Source organism: Schistocerca americana, chromosome 5 (genome assembly GCF_021461395.2).
Source record: "Schistocerca americana isolate TAMUIC-IGC-003095 chromosome 5, iqSchAmer2.1, whole genome shotgun sequence".
NCBI classification, from domain to species: domain Eukaryota; kingdom Metazoa; phylum Arthropoda; class Insecta; order Orthoptera; family Acrididae; genus Schistocerca; species Schistocerca americana.
Genome location: NC_060123.1, coordinates 150884872 through 150907684, shown reverse-complemented (window position 1 = coordinate 150907684; position 22813 = coordinate 150884872). Strand labels below are relative to the sequence as shown.

General features: G+C 41.8%; 1 protein-coding gene across 1 annotated transcript in view; it reads right to left on the bottom strand.

Moving 5' to 3' along the window:
- Positions 1–21830, bottom strand: part of LOC124615928 (solute carrier family 2, facilitated glucose transporter member 10-like) — an 84451-nt gene extending 62621 nt beyond the window's left edge. Inside the window, exons 1-4 of the mRNA XM_047144111.1 lie at positions 21389–21830; positions 20942–21156; positions 8830–9210; positions 6649–6979 (exon numbers count right to left, since the gene is read on the bottom strand). Coding sequence (XP_047000067.1) covers positions 6649–6979; positions 8830–9210; positions 20942–21156; positions 21389–21698 — 1237 coding nt within the window. The 5' untranslated portion in view covers positions 21699–21830. The remainder of the gene's footprint in view (positions 1–6648; positions 6980–8829; positions 9211–20941; positions 21157–21388) is intronic.
- Positions 21831–22813: the final 983 nt, after the last annotated feature.

Here is a 22813-nt window from a genome sequence, read left to right as displayed (position 1 = left end):
AAATGGGTTAGTACTATCGAAATGGAACTGAAGTTTCACTGTTACACCCAAAAGGAAATTACTCTCCAACATGTCTCTAGCATTTATCATCTGTCTTCTTTCTCTTCTTCTTCTTCTTCAGTCTGAAGACTGGTTCGATGCAGCTCTTCATGCACTCTACCCTGTTCAAGCCTCTTCATCTCTGAATAACTACTGCAATCTACATCCAACTAAACCTGCTTATTGTGCTCATCGCTTGGACTCCCTCTGCAGCGACCCCCCCTCCCTCCCCAAACACATTTTACAAAGCCCTCCTCAATGACTTAATTTGCCCTAACTTATGTTATAACGTCAAGTTTAACACATATATTTCAGAACGACACAACACATATAAGTCACAGAGTAAGTTGACAAGCAAGACACGTGTACACATTAGCATTCGAATGAGCACTGAGTCCCAGTCTAGCGGCCACTGCTCGGCTGGCCGCTTAGGTGGCGCAGCTGTTGCATGGCTGGCAGACAGCGCCACACGTAGAGGACGCGCGTAATTGCGCGGCGGCGCTTTGAATGATAGGCGAGTCACAGCACTTTTCCCCCCTTTGAAATTGTTGCACTAGTCCTGATAGAGGTGTCCGGGAGATGGCTAACGTCCATAGGCGTTGTTTGACTCGCCGTAAAGTCTCGAGGAGGAGGCTTCCCGTACGGACAGAAGTGTCCCCAATGATAACGGGTCGAGATGACAGGAGACGTAGGGGTCGAATCTGCTGGGGCCCCATGCACCAATCTGCCCGTTGTGGCAAGTCCAGTTGATATGACAGGAGACATGGGCGATGGGTCGGCATCCGTTGGAGGAGGAGGCGAGTAGATTTGCTCTGACAGAGGATGGTCATCCGGTTCCTGCATGGGCACGTCTCCTGGTGGCGTCCGTTCTTGTGCTGGCATCACGATGATGGTGAGAGGGCTGTGTTGTGAGTATTGAGAGATGCCAAGATCCCGAGGGTCAGGTAGAGCCGAAGGTGGTGTAGCGGCATTCGGAACAGGCTTTGCCGGCACACGAGGCCGAAGCTGGTCCAAATGACGCACTGCAACACCCGTGTCCATCTGGATTTCATACAGGCGTCTGCCACAGTGTCGGAAGATGCGGCCCGGGCTCCATTTTGGCCGCCTGCCATATCCCCGTACCCAGACGAGGTCGTCGGCGGTGAACCGGCGAAGTGAAGGTACCCACGGCCGTGAGGTGGAAGGCCGCAGAAGATGAAGTAGCGTGCGGGGCTGTCGGCCATGTAAGAGCTCAGCCGGGTTGTGGTCACCCATGGGGGTGAAACGGTAAGACGCCAGAAACTAGAGAAGCGCATCAGCAGCAGCAGAAGAAATCAGAAGTTTCCGCATCTGAACCTTAAATGTGCGGACCAGTCGTTCAGCCTCAGTGTTTAATTGTGGATGGAACGGCAGGGCCGTGACATGCATAACGCCGTGACGCGCACAAAAATCCGCAAATTCGGAAAAGGCAAATTGCGGACCATTATCAGTAACAAGAGTAGAGGGGAGGCCTTCCAAAGAAAAAATGCGGGCGAGAGCACTGGTGGTTGCTGTGGTGGTAGGCGACATGCAACGGACAATGAAAGGAAAGTTAGAGTAGGCGTCAATTACGAGCAGCCAATAAGTAACTAAAAAGGGTCTCGCAAAGTCAGCATGAATGCGCTCCCAGGGCTTCTCAGGCGAAGGCCACGGTGACAAAGATGACTTCGGGGCAGCGGCCTGTGATGCACAAGGGCCGCAGGCAGCGACCATGTGTGCTATTTCAGAGTCGATGCCAGGCCAGTACACATGACGGCGCGCCAGAGATTTTGTGCGGGACACACCCCAGTGCCCTTGGTGAAGGAGGCGCAAGACCAAAGCATGCAAAGACGCAGGTACCACAACACGCGGCGAAGCATTGTCAGTGGAAAGGAGGATAACACCAACCCTAGCCGTGAGGCGGTAGCGCAAGGCGCAGTAGTTCCGCAATAGATCAGAAGTCTTAGCGAACGGGCGATCTGGCCAACCCTTCTGAATACAGTGTAAAACCTGGGAGAGGGTAGGGTCAGAAATCGTAGCAGCCGCCAGCCTGTCCCCAGTGATGGGGTCCACAACCCGCTGCTCGGCAACATCCAGGTGGAAACACAAAAGTTCGTCCCTATCGAATGCCCGATCAGGACCCATGGGAAGGCGAGACAGAGCATCAGCATTTGCAAGTTGAGCCGTTGGCCGGACATGAATCTCATAATTGAAACGAGACAAGTAAAGAGCCCAACGCTGGAGGCGGTGTGCACCCTTGTCGGGAAGTGGTGATGATGGATGAAACAAGGAAACAAGTGGTTTGTGATCAGTAACAAGATGAAATTTTGAGCCATAGAGAAAAACACCAAACTTATGAAGAGCATAAATAATGGCCAAAGCTTCTTTTTCAATGTGAGAATACTTTCGTCGGGCATCCGTGAGCGTTTTGGAGGCATAAGAATGGGTTGTTCCGAACCGTCAGAAAAACGGTGCGCAAGGACTGCACCGACCCCGAATTGAGAGGCGTCTGTGGCAAGAACAAGATGTTGGCCAGGTCGATAAGTAACCAGGCATGAGGCCTGTTTCAGCATAGTCTTCAATTTCTGGAAAGCCGCATTGCATGACGTGGACCAGTGAAAAGGCACGTTTTTACGCAACAGGCGATGCAACGGCTGAGCCACCGAAGTCGCAGACAGTAAAACCTTGTGATAGTATGCTATTTTCCCCAAGAAGGCCTGCAGTTCCTTAACAGATGTAGGGCGAGGAAGGGCATCGATTGCAGTGACAGTTTGCTGAAGCAGACGAATACCATCCCGAGAGAATTGAAACCCAAAGTACGTGATAGATGCCTGAAAAAATTGTGATTTCTGAAGATTACACTTAAGACCGGCAGTCTGTAAGACGTGAAAAAGTGTGCGGAGATTTTGAAGATGTTCTTCAGTGGTGCAGCCAGTGACAACAATGTCGTCATGTAATTGGTACACCCTGGGGCAGGGAGCAATAATTGTTCCAAGAATCGCTGAAAGAGAGCAGGGGCGCTAGAAACCCCAAATGGCAAGCGTTGGTATTGATAGAGGCCGAAAGGCGTGTTAAGGACCAGAAACTGCCCGGAAGCAGCGTGGAGAGGAAGTTGATGATAAGCTTCTGACACGTCGATTTTAGAAACATACTGGCCTCCAGCAAGTTTAGTGAACAGTTCTTCAGGACGGGGCATAGGGTAAGTGTTGATGAGGCATTGAGCATTTACAGTGGCTTTGAAATCGCCACAGAGACGAATATCACCATTTGGCTTAGCAACGACAAAGACAGGAGAGGACCACTCACTGGAAGCGACAGGAAACAAGACCCCTGAAGTAGTGAGACGATCCAACTCCCGTTTTACCCGATCATGAAGGGCCACAGGAATGGGCCGAGCCCGAAAAAACTTAGGCCGAGCAGTGGGTTTGAGCATGATATGAGCTTCAAAGTTGTTTGCAAGGCCTAACCCAGGAGAAAAAAGGGACGAAAATGTCGTCGACAAGGAATCCAGTTGAGCATAAGGAATAGCATCAGAGACAATATTGACAGAGTCATCTATGGAGAACCCAAAAACGTGAAAGGCATCGAAACCAAAAAGATTATCTGCGTTACTCTGGTCGACCACAAATATGGGGACAGTGCGAATGACAGATTTGTAAGGTACCTCAGCATTAAACTGTCCCACGAGAGAAATCTTCTGTTTATTGCACGTCCGTAATTGCCGGAGTGACAGGTGACAGGAGTGGAGAACCCAACTGAAAATACGTCTGAGAATTAATTATAGTGGCAGCAGAACCGGTATCCACCTGTATGCGAAGATCTCAACCAAGGATTTGGACAGTGAGGAATAACTTCCCTGAAAGGGAAGAAGTGCAATTGACAGACAACACAGAATTAGAATCAGCGTCATGTTCATGAACATCATGTATGCGGTCAGGTATTCAAACGGAAGACACATGACCTTTCTTTTTGCAATTGTGACACACAGCCCAATGTTGGGGACAATCCTCGCGTGAATGTTTCGTAAAACACCGCAGACATGAAGGAAGTTGCCGGGGGTTTTGCTGCAGTTTCTTAGCGGGTTGTTTACGGTTAGGCCGAGGCTGCGCGTGGGAGCACACTGTGGCCACGTCGGCCGGCGGGGACGCGCCGCACGTGTCATCAACAGCGAACAGAGGTTGTATTTCCCCGACATCACCCCACGCCTATATTTGCGCCCCAGCGGCGCGAGAAATTTCAAAAGACTGCGCAATGGAGAGAACTTCATCTAAAGTCGGATTTGCCAACTGAAGGGCACGTTGCCGAACTTCTTTGTCGGGTGCCGACCGGATAATAGCATCCCGTACCATGGAATCGGCATAGGATTCTTTGTGAACGTCAGTAACAAATTGACACTTTCGACTGAGGCCGTGAAGTTCAGCAAGTGCGATAGGATTGATGTGGCTGTTTTTGACAACGATAAAAGACAACACGAGAGGCTACCACATGCATTTGCTTTTGAAAATAGACAGACAGAAGTGAGCACATTTCAGCAAAGGACAAAGACGCAGGATCCTTCAAAGGAGCCAATTGCGACAACAACCGATACATTTGAGGTGAAATCCAGGAAAGGAACAGAGACTCACATGGTTGTTCGTCCGTGACATGAAATGCCAAGAAGTGCTGTCGAAGACGTTTTTCATAATCAGACCAGTCATCCGCCGTCTCGTCGTAAAGAGGAAAAGGAGGTATAGCCAACAACGAGAAACGCCCAGCATTTGACGCCGCGACGAAATCGCGAATCGCCGCTGTTAGAAGCGTTTGCTGTTCAAGGAGATTTTTCAATAGTTGCTCAACAGTAGCCATGGAAACCTGTGGGTCAACGGTGAAAAGGAAAAATCCCCTACCTCGTCGCCAGTTGTTATAACATCAAGTTTAACACATATATTTCAGAATGACATAACACATATAAGTCACAGAGTAAGTTGACAAGCAAGACATGTGTACACGTTAGCATTCAAATGAGCACTGAGTCCCAGTCTAGCGGCCGCTGCTCGGCTGGCCGCTTAGGTGGCGCAGCTGCTGCATGGGTGGCAGACAGCGCCGCACGTAGAGGATGTGCGTAATTGCGCGGCGGCACTTTGAATGATCGGCAAGTCACAACAACTTAGTCCTCCTTTCCTCTCCAAAGTCTTTTAGCTGCTATTTAATTTGCTTTCCACTCTGCCATTCTTTTCTTGTCTCTCTACTGGTGTAGATTTTCCTTTCCCCCTTGGTAACATGTCCCAACTTTTTCCCCACATTTTTGTCTGCCTTTACGTAACTTTTGTTGTCACTTTAATCATGTTGCTTCTACTATTTTGGAGTTTAAACATTATATTTAAGCCAACAATTAGCACAAATTCCACTAAAATGGAACTGAAACTCTACTGTTAGTCTAATACCACTAACAGATCATTTCTTGTACTTTCTCTATTATCTGGATCAATAATTTTGTGCAAGTTTTCTCTCCCTTCACCACTTGAACAACCTACTCTTCCTAGACCACTTTAATATTGTTTTCCTGCTATGAATGCTTCTGTCAAAAATAATTCTGTTATTTCTGTTTAGAAATCAGGTAATCAGTTCTTCTTCTTATTTGTAAATACTGTAAACATTCACTCCAGAGGTCAAATTTCAGAAGAATAGAGGTTAACTTTCTTACAATGTTGTTAGTGCTAGCCCAGTTAATCTAATTACAAATCCTGATAACATTAGGGTTTACTTTAGGTCCCCCTTTAATTGGCTGATAAATCAGTTAGAAGATCGGAGTAAGGCAATGGCATACCACCTCCAACAAATCCATGCCTAGGAAAGCAAGGTGCTGTTTAAACCAAACTTAGCAATGAATGGTGTCCATGTTGCTGTGTTAATGGTAGTCAATGCATGGGACGATAACTGGTGATTCCCTATTCCAGCTGCTGCCTGTCTCTGACCACTGGTGTACGATGACACAAAACATTGCAGCTTATTCAGTACTTGTTTTCGAAAGGCAAGCATGGAGAAGGCATTATGATGTGCTTCGTGCACAATAGGGCAATCCTACCTTGTGGTGGTCAGATGTGGTTGACCGCAATCTTGATGACAAATATGCCTGCACTCATGTTCCCATGCAGTCCAACATCAGGCCAATGTCACATATGAACACCCCACAAATCTGGATACACATGATTAGAACAGCCAGCCGAAATGAGACATACAATGAGGCCCCTTTCACATTTTTAGGTGCTCATGACACTGACTCATATGAGTACACAGTGTCTCAGAGTCCTTCTCAGTGAAGATTTAACATCTGATGGTGTTCACGACCCTTTTATACACTACCAGCCCTGGTAAGAACACTACACATGAACAACATTAACTGCACATTGGTAACCATTCAAAGAGAATTGCAACTCTATTTACATACTCACCAACGGTGTGTACGTGGTCAAAGTTACACTGATATACAAAAAGGTCTGGGTGATTTACATTTTTGCCATGGAGTGCAGATTATTAAGCCTGTTTTATGAATTTTCTTAAATTTAAGAATAAATAACTAAAGCAATAAGAAAAGAAGAACAGACAGATGCTACTACAGAGTGACATACATACCTGCAGGTGGCTGGGCTTCATGTTGCATGCAGCGTGGTGCTGGTTCTGCAATGAGAGGCACTGGTGTCGGGAGCATGGGGAAGGGTGGTGGTGAACCTGTCGGTAAGTCTGGAGCCACAACTTCACCAACACTGTACTGAATGAGTTGAGGCTGAGAGGAAATGGAAGGGACTGCATTGCATGGATTTGTCCAGCTTGTTGATGAGCCACCATATGCTGAGAAAGCACCAAGCAGAGCAACTGATAACATTGCACATGTTGTAGCCACTAGCAGAGCAGGACGTCGTCCAATTCTATCCACCAAGCACACCGACATGCCAGTGAAGCATACCTGTAAGTAACAGTATCATTTTTTTCAACAGAACCATATTAAAACTAATTAAAATTTTGTGTAATCTAACATACACAAAAAGGGGTAGCATACCACCAACTGCACTCAAAAGGAAATGTCTAACAACAATTTATACAAATATTAAGACTTTAATAACTTGCAAGATACACAGGGTGTTCCAAAATTATTTCTTCAAATTAATACAGGAGTTAGACAACATCAAAACAAATATATTTAGTTATGGCATGTATGATCCCTGACAGCTATTTCTGATGCTAGGAACGATCTACACAGAAAGTAGTTTAGCATACTATTATAGCAGACATCTACAGGAAGAGCTTAAATGGGCGACTATTGACCTGTATGCACAGATCATTGGTGTCATGATTGTTTGAAGATTCTTGGCATGTCCACAATGGTATCAGCAGTGATAGCAATTCTATCGATGTGGTCTTCTGAACACTGGTTTCATACACCAGCTGCTTCCTATACCCCCACAGAAAGAAGTACAGACACATGAGGTCAGGTGACCTGAGTGTCCAAGGCAGGGGGCCACCTGAGCCAATCCACAGTTTTGCTAAGGTGGCTCTCAGATCACTCCTCACAGCAATGTTGGAATGAGTTCATGCCCCATCGTGCTGGAAGTACATCCTTTATCTAACATTCGGAGGTACATTTTCCAGCAGTTCTGGCAACACACGTTCCATGAATACACAATATCCGTTGAGGTGGAATGGAAGAACCTACCATAGAGAGTAGCAGTCCAAATATTAACACCGAATCACTGTCGATGAGCACATGGTCAAGTACCTCGTGGATTCACATGTGCCCAAACATGCAAACTGTGGGTACTGAAACAGCCTTCATGAATAAACAAAGCCTCATCAGAATACAGGACCTGGGCACACTCTGTACAATGACAACTGCTACACACTCCCAAATTACTTCCCGTATTCGTATGACAGAGGACTTAAAGCTACAAGTACAATTCACATGAATAGAAAAGAGCATACCAACAAGGGCTCCCATATGCTGGGGCAAGAGGAGACCGCAGCCTCCAACCCCAGTTAACAGGTAAAGGAAACAATATTGTGTACTCAGGTGTTTCTCTTTCAATACAACAATTTAAAAGTCAGAATTATGCTGGTTTTTAACAGAGCTGGATCTGGAATGTTTTTGTGGCTACTTACATGTTGCCATTTGTCGACCTGGAATTTTTTCATTTCCTTTATTTAAGTGTGTACGGAAACACATTTTATTTTTTATTTCATTTTTTTAAATGTAAAGAACTAACTGAAGTGCCTACATAAATGATGAAAAAAATCAAACTGATTGGTATTAGCCCTGTATTCTACATAGTTCGTTAATTTGTAAACTCCTATATCCACTCCTCTCTCTGTTAGTGGTAAAGGTTTGCTATTGCTTCAACAACTCTTGCAGCATTACATAACTTGCACAGATTGAATTTATTTATAGGAAACTTGTCTCATACAAAAGGAAGTAACTATATTATGACTAAATCTGCATACATTCTAATATCTTATCACATATCTCTTATTTTCTTCTATACCTAATACTTCAGAAAATTCTTAGTTTTAAACCTTAATCAATACACTGTAGCATTCTTTTTATATTCCAAGTATTAAAAAATTGAGCACAGCTGATACTACGTCAGTTCCTCATCACTTCACCAACAGCCTATACCAACTGACTATATCTTTCACTGTTTACAGAAAAATTATTTTTCTCTTGAGTTCCAACTTCTCTATATAACAAATTCTGCTATTAACCAAATTTTACTACAAGGTACATTCTAGTTTTATGGAAATAGGTAAAAATTTAATGTTTACCTTCACGATGCCTATGGTAATATCGGTGACAACTCCTGCGCTTTCACTGCAGACACCAAGCAGGGCAAAAAGACGACGAGTGTACAATGCCACCGATGAGTGTCCGGAAAACTGCACCACAGACACCAAAACCAATGCCAAAGCTAGTGTCTCGAGCAGGCTGCCAGCTGCTGCCACTGAACTACTTGACCCTCTAGTGCTGGGGTCTCCGGCAACATGCCGCAAAATGGTGAAGTGAGGAGACGGAGGCAGACGAACGGCCAGCACCGCAGCAACGAGTGGTGGGAGAATACCTAAGCTCGCTGCTGCCAGCCAGTGCACACCACCACCTGCGACACTGCCAGCCAGGACTATGCCGGCTGCTGCCCCCAGATGGAAGGCCTGCATAAAGAGAACAACTCAGATATATGCAATGTCACTCAAACATTTTGGTATGTTTCCAGAATGAAATTTTCACTCTGCAGCGAAGTGTGCACTAATATGAAACTTCCTTGCAGATTAAAACTGTGTGTCAGACTGAGACTCGAACTCGGGACCTTTCCCTTTTGCGGGCAAGTGCTCTAACGACTGACCTACCCAAGCACAACTCACAACCTCTCCTCACAGGTTTAATTCCGCCAGTACCCTGTCTCCTACCTTCCAAACTTCACAGTAGCTCTCCTGCGAGACTTGCAGGGCTAGTGATTTCTGGAAGAAAAGATATTGCGGAGACATGGCTTTGCCACAGCCTGGGGGATGTTTCCAAATTGAAATTTTCACTCTGCAGTGGAGTGTGTGCTGATATGAAGCTTCCTGGCAGATTAAAAGTTTGGAAGCTAGTAGACGAGGTACTGGCAGAATTAAAGCTGTGAGAACAGGTCATGAGTCACGCTTGGGTAGCTCAGTCAGTAGAGCACTTGCCCACGAAAGGCAAAGGTCCCGAGTTCAGAGTGTCGCTCTGGCACGCAGTTTTAAACCGCCAGGAAGTTTCATATGGTTTCCTGCAATTTCACTGAAACACATCATAGAAGGTTCAGGTAGACTCGAAGACAGAAAGTTACACAATTATCCATACGCCAAAGACAAATAAACATTGCATCGAGTATTTACAAATAATGTATGACTGTATTCACAGGGCTATAATGCAACCAGGACACTCATTCCTAACTATGCCCTGGTTCAGAAGTACTGCAACTTCATGTGTACACTACTCCTGACTCACAGAGGTTAAAACTGAATGTAATCTCTTATAGTTATTTTTTTAGATTACGAACAAAATAATCATAATTAGATTTAATAGTGGATGAGATTCTATGACAACTAGTTCTTCCTGTATCTTCACTTTCATTAGCTTTTTTCCTGTGGTGATTATGGCAAAAATTAAATTAATGTTTCAGTGAAAAATAAATAAAATTAAGCTGAAGCTGTGATAAACTAATTCTGGAAGGAAGATAATCAGCACAAAGGGAATATAATCATATTTCAGGTGAATGTATGTCCAGCCATTTAGACAATCTCCATAAATGTGTGTGGCTAACTGAAAGTATACCAGCTACTGACAACAGAAAAATTTCAATGTGTCTGCAGCACTTAGACAAATTTGGGCTATGAATAAGCTTCTCACACTACAATTGTCATGTCTGTTAATTTTCAACCAAATGCATATTTAAATGAACACTGCTCAAGATTGTTTGGACTTGTTTTAAACAGAATTCCGGTGAGCTGTTTGGACATTCCATAATCACAGATGAAATACTGGTTCACAATAAGATGTCAGAGATAAAGGAACAGTCAAAATGCTAAATGAAAGAATGTGCCACAGTATCAAAGAAATGAAACATGGTTCCATAGCAGGAAACCTCAATGCTGTTATTTTTTGCATACTCATGGAGTAATGCAAACATACAGCCTCCAAAAGGGTAGAACCACTACAAACACTACTACTGGAAACACTGAAGGATGCTATACAGGTTAAACAAACTATATATTTTCAAATTGTTTACAAAACAACATTATCCCTTCAAAATACTCTCCATTACAACAAATACATTTCTCCCACTAGTGCTTCCACTGTTCGAAACATTTTCTGTAGTCATCTTTGGAAATGGCTGACAGCACCTCCTTCATTTTTCTTGATTTCTTCAACATTGTCAAGTTAAGAGTCCTTTCATGCCCTTTTTCATGCGCAGAAATAGAAAAAAGTCACACAAAGCCAAGTCAGGCAAGTAAATCGCGTGGGGCAGCTGAACCATGCCCTTTTTAGCCAAACACTGTCTAACAGAGATGGCTGTGTGTACGAGTGCATTATCGTCATTGAAGAACCAGTCTCCTGTCTGCCAAAAATCGGGTCTTTTTTGATTAACATTGTTGTGCAATCTTCTTAAAACTTCCAAATAAAAGGTTTGATTGACAGTCTAACCTGGGGAAACAAACTCTGAGATTCAGGCAGTTGATGGACGTCCAGAATGAGGTTTGTCATCAATCGACATGTCGCAATTTTTAAACTGAGCAGACCACTCGTACACTCAAGTTTTTCCCTTGACGTCATCCTGGTAAGTTAAACTAGCCATCATAAAAAACTAAACAAAAAAAAAATGGTGCCAGCACAAACTATCACTTCATATGAACAGAAGCAGCCAGGTCGACAACACAGGCAGTACTGAACTGGCAATGAATTTCGCTATACACGCCTAGCGGCAGAAATGCGTACCACACAAGCTCCATCCATGGCAATGTTATTCCGATTATTTTGGGTACCCCCTTGTATGTTGGTCCCAGTCAAATCTCAAATCATTTCTACAATACTGTATGACTTTCACTTTGAAATGTTTCCATATCTGCCGTACTCTCCTCCAGTATTTTCCTAAAGCATGTCAAATACTATGGTATCCGAGATCTTGCAGGTAACTGGTTTTCATCCTGTCTAACTACAAGGGTGCATTAAGAAAATCAAGAAGTGTAAACCATTAAACAGCATCTTCAGAATGGGGTATCTTCACTACAGGAGTATCACAGAGATTGATATTGGGTGCTCTTTTGTTCCTGTTAAGCGTAAATGATTTTCCATCATATATCGAAGAAGAAGAAGAAGAAGAAGAAGAAGAAGAAGAAGAATTAGTTCTCTTTGCTGACAATGCAAGTATTATGATCAAGCCTAACAGACCACAGTCAACACTTGCAAAAGTAAATAATATTCTCTTGAAAATTAATAACTGGTTCTCTCCCAATGGAATGTCACTGAATTTAGACAAAAAACACTAAATACAATTCAGTTCTGTAAGAGACCAGGCTAGACTAACAGAAAATTGCGGGAGAGTAAATCATTAAATGAATCAATATATTTTAAATTCTTGATAAGAAACTGAACTGAAAGTCACATGGTCTAGATCTTAAATGTCTACATTCTGCAACTTTTATGTTATGAATAATATTAGATTTTGGAATTGAAAAAGTAAGAAGATTGGCTGACTTTTGTTATTTGCATTCACTAATGTCTTGTAACTTCATGACGTGGGGGAACAAGTCTCCAACGAAAAATGTCTGTTGCACAGAAGCCTGAAATAAGGCAAATGTGTGGTGTCCACTATAGAACCTCTTATAGACAGCTCTTTAAACAGCTGGGAATATTGACAGCATCCCCACAGTACATTTAGTCCCCACAAAAGTTTGTTGTTAACAGTCAATAACCATAATTTGAAAAAGAAAAGAAAAACTATAGTAACATTCAAGAAATATGCAGACCAGTCACATTCTTGTGACCATGGCGTATGGTCTACATCAACATGCAATAACCAGTCACCGAAGAGAGGTGGTAGCAGTAGCAGTGGAGGCTACATAAAGCGTATTGGGAGAGGAGGGGACACAGAAATAAAGCAACTTGTCTGACATCCAAAAAGGTACGGCTTTCAGGCCAAGGGTGGAAGCATATCTGAAATTACTAATGGCTAATTTTGTAAACTGTTTGTGTGTTGCCATGGTTAATGTGTATGAACATGACAAGATGGCACTATCCAAAACCAAACCAAAACCAAAAGCAAAGCAGAGGCAACTGTGGTGCACCACAGGCGATAGATGACATGGGTGAATGACAGCTGTGGAAAGGTGTGTAGGCGAACAGTCATTGAACTGCTGAGCAACTGAACACCCAGATGAACCAAGGGGCTACCAACAGTCTCCTCAACAGCTGTTCAACAAACACGGCTGCACATAGGCCTCCGCCGTGGGCGCCTGGTTTGTGCACCCACTCTGACTGCCATTCATCGGCGATGAACGCTGGAATTTGCACATCAGTACCACAACTGGACATTCACTGAGTGGTAACAGGTGGCATTTTCAAATGAATCATAAATCACATTTTATGCTCGGTCACACAGATGGCCATTAACGTGCATGAAGTGAAACATCTGAAAGCAAATACCCTGCATGCATTATGGTCTGGCAAATGTTTTCACGGCATTCCATGGGTGATCTCATCATACTGGAAAGCACAATGGATCAACACAACTATGCATCTATCCTTGGGGAACATGTCCACCCCTGCAAGCTGTTTGTTTTTTCTTGGCACAATCTCCAGCAGGTTAATGCAATGCATACCACAGCTCGCAGTGTATGTGCATGGTTCAATGAGCACAAGGGTGGATTCACTGTATTCCTCTGGCCACCAAACTCCCCAGATTTAAACCCAGGCAAGAATCTCTGGGACTACCATGATCGGGCTGTTTGCGCCATGGATCCTGAACCAAGAAACCTTGTGCAGCTGCCCATGGCACTACGACGGAATACCTCCACATCCCTTCTGGCACCTTCCAGAATCTCACTGACTCCCTTCCTGCCACACTCTCAGTGATCCATTCCACAAAAGGTAGTTATTCAGGCTTTCAGCAGGAGCTTGCATTAATGTGACTCAACAGTGCATAATGCTAGCACAACAAATTATCACTCACTCAGCCTTAATATGGCACAGAAAGAAGTGAGGTATTCTGCTGTAAAAATCTCTTGACCAGCTATCTAAAGATATAAAGAATTTAATCAATAACAAAAATAAATTCAGACACAAGCTGAAATAATACCTGTGTGACAAATTCTTCTGCACTATGTGTGTGTTGAAGAGGAGGAGAGAGAGAGAGAGAGAGAGAGAGAGAGAGACATTGAACATACTTGAGTATCTATCACTGTATGCATGGGAGGGGGGATCAACTTAAGAAACAAAGAAAATGGTCAGCATGTTGTCGTCCATACTTTCTGTAAACACAAGCTGTGGTAGGATGGCTTGTGTGCTCAATGATACAGATAGTTGTACCATAGAAGCAACCACAATGGAAGGGCATTTTTGGAATCATCAGAATAACCCATGGTTGCTGCAGAGGGATAGCAGCCTTTTTAGCAGTTGCTGGGCAACAATGTGGATGATTCACTAATCTGGCATTGTTATATGTCTTGCTGTGCTGGTACTGTAAATGGCTAAAGGCATGGGAAAATTACAGCCATAGTTTTTCCCAAGGACATGTAGCCCTACTGTATGGTTAAATGATAATGGCATCCTCTTGAGTAAAATATTCCAGAGGTAAAATAGACCCTCACTCAAATCTCGGGGCTGGGACTGCTCAGGAAAATGCTATCATCAGGAAAAACAAAAATAGCATTCCATGGGCCAGACCATAGAATGTCGGATTCCTTAATGGGGTAGGTAGGTTGGAGAATTTAAAAAGGTTAATGCATAGGATGAAGTTAGATATTGTGGGAATTAATGGAGTGTAGTAGTTAGATGAACACAGAGTTGTCAACACAATCAAATAGGAATACTACAGGAGTAAGCCTAATAATAAACAAGAAAATATAAACATGGGTAAGGTACTATGAACAGCACAGTGAACACATTATCATAGCCAGGATACACACAAAGCTAACACTCACTACAACAGTAAAAGTTCATATGGGTACTAGCTCCACAAATGGTGAAGAGTGGAAGATTGTATGATAAAATAAAGAAAATTATTTAGATAAGAGAGACGAAAATTTAAGTGCAGTTGGTGACTGGAATTTGATGTAGGAAAAGGAAGAGAAAGAAAAAAGCAGAACGTGGACTGGGAGAAAGGAATTAAAGAGGAAGCTGCCTCGTAGAATTTTGCACAGAGTGTAATTTAATCATCATTAATACCTGGTCTAATAATCATGAATGACAGCAGTATATGTGGAAGAGATGTGGAGACATTCAAAAGTTCAGACTGATTGTGCAAGGGGTCCCAGAAACGCTGCAGCAGACATCAAGGGGTTATATCGAAAAACACTGGATATTTCAGAGGTTCCAGGTGAAAAATAAACTTCAGACAGAAATCCATGTTTGAAAGCATCATCCATTGAGACAACAGAGCATTGCATTCACAGGTGAATGCATCCCTACAGAACAGCTAGCTCCATCTTCTTCACTGATGAACATGATAATCAGTTGTGATCACAGAATAACAATCAACATTTCAAAACATTCTGCCTACTGTCCATCAGTGTATAAAGTAAAGTTTGCTGCATAAGGGGTGGCCTGGGGGCAGGCTGGGGACCTACAACTTCGATGCTCTGTATTGTCATTGGAAGACGTTTCCAGACAGGGGTTCCTTTCCTTGATTTGTTCGACAAGACAACCCCTCAAAGTTTGTCACAACAATTTTTTTGGGGACCCTGTGTAAGGGTAAGACAGAGATTTCAAAAACAAATCTTAAACTGCAAGTCCTGGGGCAGATACGGATTCTGATCACAATTTACTGGTTATGAACTGCAGATAAAAATTCAAGAAGTTTCAAAAAGGCAGAAACTACAGGAAAAGAAACCTCAATAAACTGAAGGACGCAGAGGTTGTTCCGAATTTAGAGGGAGCATTGAGAAACATCAGACTGAAATAAATGCAAAAGACTACAACTGAAAATGAATGGGTTGCTTTGAGAGCTGAATTACAGAAGACAGCAGAGGATCACACAGGTAAAAAGAAAAGGCCTGGTAGTAACAACCCTTTGATAACTCAGGAAATACTGAACTGTAAAAAATACACAAAATGGCTAAGCAGGAATGGCTAGAGGATAAATGCAGAGCTGTATAAGCATGCATAAGAGGGGAAAGACAGATACCACCAACAGATGACATGACATTTCCTCAGAATGATTGAGATGCTTGGGAGAGTCAGTCATCACAGTATTATTCCACTCCATGTGTGAGGTATTCAAGACACGCGAAATACCCTCGGACTTCAGGAAGGGCTGTAATAATTCCACTTCCAAAGAAAGCACATGCTTACAGGTATGAAGAGGTCCCTGCAATCCAACTGGACAAACACAGTTCAACACTGAAAGAAAATTAAATAGGTGTTTATATGCAACACAACTGAAGAAGAGAAAAACAGTTCTACAGAAACGAAGATGTGTGTGCAAGAGCAACAATACATTTTAAGTACTGAAAAGTGACAATAAGGGCAACATCTCCGACAGTAGAAAAGTGCTGCTCAGACAAAATTTTGAGATAGGAGCACTACACACAATCTAGCGCAGGATGTATCAATTAGGGTATATACTGACTGCCTAGCCATATGTTAACTCTATCATAAAAGAATTAATGTGGTTCAATGTTTCCACAGAATGCTATTATGAAATTGCCACTTGTTATACTGACTGATTATGTAAACATGAAAACACTAAAATAAAATAAAGATGCTAGAAAAATTTGCGGTCCTATAGTAACTCTCAAATTTACATTAACAGCACAAAGGAGGTGTAATTAATCATCACAAATGTAAATTTTATAAGTCCCAATCCAAAAATTGGTAGGCAGCAATTTTTCTTCTCCTCACTTCTCTGTTTTCTGTTAGCCTCTAAACTTCCTCATACAAACATGGTCTTACAATGTACATTACATGTTTGGAATATTGCAGTCTACGTCTTCCCCTTCCTCTCATGCCCTGCATTATTCCTCCCACAACAATAACCAGAAAACTGCTGTCTCACTAGAGGTGGAGAATTAATTGGTCTCTTCTGTTCAAAAACTTTGGTAGCAGAGATCTTTTATCTCCTATGCTAATAGTTTCTTGATTTGCGAACTTTGCTGTCTTAGAGATCTTTTCTATCCTCCTCTAGCAGAAAATTTAAATTACTTCCACATGTCCGTTGTCACATGCACCAAAGGTCTACATTTCCAAGCAACATGAAGCCAGGTTCCAGAAAAATCTGTTATTAAATCCTTTGTCTCTGTAAATTTGGTTTCTCAACACAAGCTGCACCCTTTTCTTGCAGCAGGCCAACTTTGCCTACATAATTTTGCTCTTTATCTACATCAGTACTCTGCAAGCCACCATTCCTGTACCACTACTAATCATTTCCTTTCCTGTTCCATTCACAAATGGAACAGGGGAAGGACAACTGTCTGTATGCTTCCATATCAGCCCTAATCTCTCTAACCTTATCTTCCTGGTCCTTATGCGAAATGTACATTGGCAGCACTAGAATCACCCTGCAGTCAGCCTCAAATGCCGGTTCTATAAATTTTCTAAATAGTGCTTCTTGAAAAGAACATCGGCTACCCTCCAGTGATTCCCATAACAAATCTAGCAGCACACTTCTGAACTGCCTTAATCCAACCTGGAATGGATCCCAAACACTCAAGCAGTATTCAAGAATAGGTTGCAGTAGTGACCTACATGCAATCTTCTTTACAGGTGAACCACACATTCCTAAAATTCTCCCAATAAACCAAAGTCGACCATTTATCTTCTGTAGCACAGCCTTAGAAGCTCGTTCCATTTCCTACTACTTTGCAACATTATACTCAAATATTTAAGCAACCAGCCTGTGTCAAGCAGGACCCTATTAATGCTGTACTCTAACATTATAGGTTTGTTTTTCCTACTCATCTGTATTAACTTACACTAGCTGCCATTCATCACACCAACAAGAAATATTGTCTAAATCATCTTGTATCCTCCTAAAGACACTCAACTTTGACACTTTGCCACCACAGCATCAGCAGCACACAACCGCACATTGCTGCTCATTTATGTGTATGGAGAACAGTGGTCCTACCATACTCCCCCAGGGCTGAACTTTTGTCATTTGAGATGATTTTACTTCCAGAGAAGTTAAACATGTATATTGCATGCAATTGCTAGCGTACTCCAAAATCGGCAAAATCTGCAAATATTAAATACATTCAGCTTTTTGTCTCTCAGTTGAAATAACAAAACAGCTCAAAAGTATTTGAAGAGAGAAAAAAATAAAACCAGAAATTTGAGAAAGTTATAGCTTTTACTGAAGTCAGAAGTTAGGAGATCAGTTAGATCATTTGAAAACATTGAGAAGAGGTGCAAGTGAACCTGGACAACACAAGGTTGCTCTATATGTATTGCAGACAGTATTACACACACAAAAGGAGACAGAAAAAAACTAGACAATACATATTAGGCTATAATGCAGGGCAGCTACTCAAACTTGAAAAATGTATTCCCTGAGAAATTAATATGTGGGGAGGAATATCATGTCATAACAAGCTCCTGAGAAATTAACAGTGAGGGTTGGGAGGGCGGGTGTTGGAAGGGGCGGGGAAGGGGGCGGGGCAGTGTTTGAGCATCTCACAGTAATGACTTTTCTTTTCTCTTGGCTGTAGTTTAACTGCAGTTTTTAAACATCAATAACTTATATGGACTAACATTTAAATATATAACATATTTTGAAATATTAAGTATTTTAAAATTTATGATTTATAAGGCTCAATAAAATTAAATTCCAATGTTGGTAATTCTGTGAAAATTCCATATTATCCAGAAGAATCGCCAACCTGTAATGTGGGTGAAGACTTCTGGGGCTACTGTCATCTTCAACAAATACACAGCCCTGATAACGGCCACTTGCCACTGTAGCAGAATGCTGGTCTACATGGTAACGTAACTGATCGACAATAATAGTTTTTTGAAGATATAATATAATTGGATATACAAAAAACGTACTCACCAAGTGGTGGCAGAAGAAAACACATAAAAAGTTAAGAACATACACACACTAGGTGAGTAGATTTTATCTATCCAGTTATATTATATTAACATAACTACTTGGTCAGCTACTTGGACAAGTTTAATTGAAAATATCAGAATGCCAAAGGAAGAGTTAGGAATGGTGTATTTAAACTTCCAGGAGTATTCTGACAACAGCAAAAGGAGGAGGATCAAATGACTTTCTACCAAAATGAACTTGCAAGTTTCCAATAACGGTGGTGGTGGTTAGTGTTTAACGTCCCGTCGACAACGAGGTCATTAGAGACGGAGCGCAAGCTCGGGTTAGGGAAGGATTGGGAAGGAAATCGGCCGTGCCCTTTCAAAGGAACCATCCCGGCATTTGCCTGAAAATATTTAGGGAAATCACGGAAAACCTAAATCAGGATGGTTGGAGACGGGATTGAACCGTCGTCCTCCCGAATGCGAGTCCAGTGTGCTAACCACTGCGCCACCTCGCTCGGTTTTCCAATAACGTTTCATAGACTTAATGATTCCAAATAACTACAGATGTGGATGTTGTTATACAACAGTACAGCAAGCAAGGAAGAAAAGGAGTGACCTAGTCACACACACATACACACATACACACACACACACACACACACACACACACACACACACAATTTCATTGTTCTTTTGCTCTGAACCACCTTTGATCCTCCATCTTCTTAATCATACCACACTTTCCTACATCCTACTGCACTTTTTTCACCTGTAAGACTGTTTTGGTTCCCTTGGTCAATCAATATACTACTTGCAACCCTTTCTGGTATTGCTTTTGTAATGCGCCCATAGAAAGATGGTCTTCATTCCTTTATTGTGGTTACAATCTTTCCAGTATTTTCATACAATTCCTTGCTTGATGTCAAATGAAATTTAAATGCATCTGCTATCAATTTACTTATTTTGGCCTCAGGATCTTCTTAGAAATGTCCTTTCTTTTTTTTCTATTTCTGAAAGCGACTCCCTGGCAATAGTCTCTGTAACATACAAACATTCAGGTTTAACTACACTATTATCACCATTTTTTTTATTTGGCTTTTTAAAGAGCATGTAAAACCGTTAGATAGCTTTAGTTTTCTTGTCCTTATCCTTTCAAAACTACTGCTCTTTTTACTATGTGTCTATCATTTTCTGCTGTCCACAGATTTTTGATTCAGGCTCCCTTCTGCACTGACTGGCAATGGTAGCTAAAGCTTGTCTTTGGTAAAAATGAATATATTGTTGCCCAAAAAGGTGCACTACACAGTGGCATAATGATCTATGTATGAAGATGATTAGAGGATGGCAATTCACATTTTCTGAGAATAAATATAGAAGATCGGGGCAAATGAACTTCTGTAATAACAAGATTACTTTACACAAATTCAGAGATCACTCTCCTGCCAACAAAGTCAGGTAATCATAAAAATTATAAAACCACTCAAAAGGTACCATTACTTTTGGTAGGTAGTGTTTCTAACACAGTATTAGAACTTCACACTTATTTGATACGACTACTCGAGACAAGTTAACAATCTGTACTTTAAGGCAAATTCACTGAAAGGTTAAATTTTCAATAGCAACAATGATAAAAGCTGATGTATTACATTTACAGAAAGTTCTTTTAAGCACACTAGGGTTAAAATAATTAGTTGTTAATACAGCCGCTATGGAAAGTTCTGAACAGTACACGTTCTTCAGCTGACTTTCACAAATCTTGCACTCCACAAATGTATTTATAGAAACACATTCTGAGGTGTAAGGACTTCCAGTAATCAACCTGTGCCACAATCTTTAGCCAAGACAAAACTGAGCAACGAAAAATTTAATGAACATGGAAAGATACAATAACTGAAATGTGAAGAAATATCACATCAAAAGCCATCTCATTTTTCTTAGGTAAAAACCAGGTAATTCTTACAGTGGAGATGTAGTTGCGATTATTGCATAAAATATGATATGCACAATTGTATTTACAGCCAACATACCACAAAGTCTAACAGTCAAACAATCTTAGCAAGAACACTCTCTCACTTTTTACAAATATCATACACTGAAATAAATTACTAGCTAAAAAGAAATGGGTTCCTCTTAATAACTTCTTACAAATAGAAAATATCTGGTATATACCTGTACAAGCTTCCCCCGGGACACAGGAGTTGCCAATTCTGCTAAATAAACATGCAGAGCAACTGCTGACAGTGCTCCACCAAAACCTGCAACCAGGCGCCCACATAACAACATTGCATAAGAAGATGAGAGTATAGAGACGGCTGATCCAACACTCAGCATTATGTTTGCACATACAGTGCTCCAACGCCGACCAAGTCTGTCAACGGGTACACCTATAACAATTTTGAAGCTGGTGATAATATTGCTGGTATGGTGCACAGTAATAATATGTAAATACCGAATATAACCTTATCATACACTTAATTCCATTGGAAAATAAAGACAGACTTGTTCACGAGGTATGTCTGCTTGAGAACACAAGGCATCGTAAAATATACATCACAAATATTAATGACTTACTCGATATGTATGTTGCATGGCTACAACGAAGGAAGTATTACTTACCGCCGAAAACAGATGCCATTGCGGCTCCTACAAGCCACATATTGAATGTCATATGCTGCTGAAGGCATGTCAGTCTAAACGAAAGTTCCATCTCGTGAAGAATACTGTCATTTGATCCTATGTCATAACCAAACGCCAAGCCTCCCAGCATCGCCACTGACGAAGCAAGGATGGCATGGCTCTGAGATTTGTCTGTGACTGCATTATTATTGCTTTTTATTATTACCGGCGGAGGTGTAACAGTCACAGACTTTTCCCTACCCTCTTTTTTTCCACTTAGTAAAATCGTTGTATCTTCTTCGTCGGACATAATGACAGTTGTTAAGGCTCTTCAAGACATCACACAAATCAAAATCAATCTGCAAACCAAATTCACGCCAAATAATGTCGTTCACCTACTTCCGCACTAACAAATGCGTGTTTCTTAATACAAATAAAATATGAAAACATTGTAAGACAACTAAACAACGAATTTGTCTTTGACTCTGAAGATATTCCACCGGCTAGGACAGCGAAGGGGAAGAGGACGACTCGACTTTGTCTTCTCCCTCCCAGTTAATGCCAGTCCGAAATAGTTCGTATAGAGTGTACTTTGTTGCTTGTACTGCTATAAGGATAGCAGTACATCACATTCAAATAGCAATTATTTGTTTTTATTTTCCCCGTTTTTTGTTTTTTTTTTGTTTTTTTTAATAAGGTTGCGTCAAAATTACGCCATTTCGTTTTAGGAGGATAAATATTTTCTGCCAGATTTCAGATATTTAAAAAATTGTAACTGAATTAATTTATTTCATAATTTTCGGTCCTGAACTCATCAGCACACGAGAAAGAAACGTATTTCTCGTAAGGGCCAGCAGATGGCATACCTCGGCAATTCGTGCGTGAAGTGCAGTCTGTCGGTGAGCAGTGGAACTACACGATCGACATCGGTATATTTTAAATGACACAGTGAGAGCGGAAATTTCGTACTTCCGATTTCGCCGTTGCTAAGGGGCAGTGGAAACGTAAGTGCGGCATACATAACTAGTTTCGAATCAGTGTTCTTTGAAGTAATTGGCAAGGTGTTTCATAGTGTAGGGAGAACATAATATTCTTGACTAGAATATACAGTGTGGTCTGAACATGATATGCTGCTTAATAACAATCGCCGTTGCTACGAATAAACTGATTGGGATGATACAGTTGACCGACCGCAATTACATCAGCATGAAAAGATTTTTATGGAAGAACCGTTGTTCGGTGACAGTAAAGTTATCCGTTTAGGTGATATACGATTGTAAAAGCGACGGGCAAGTGATGTTTCGCTCTTAAACAACTTCACTGAATTGTTATAAAAGTGACTATTCTGGTAAAAATGCCTGTTCGTATAATCTGAAGAAGAGCAGAGACAATTCAGAGAGCTGTGTATGAAAAATATTATTAGTA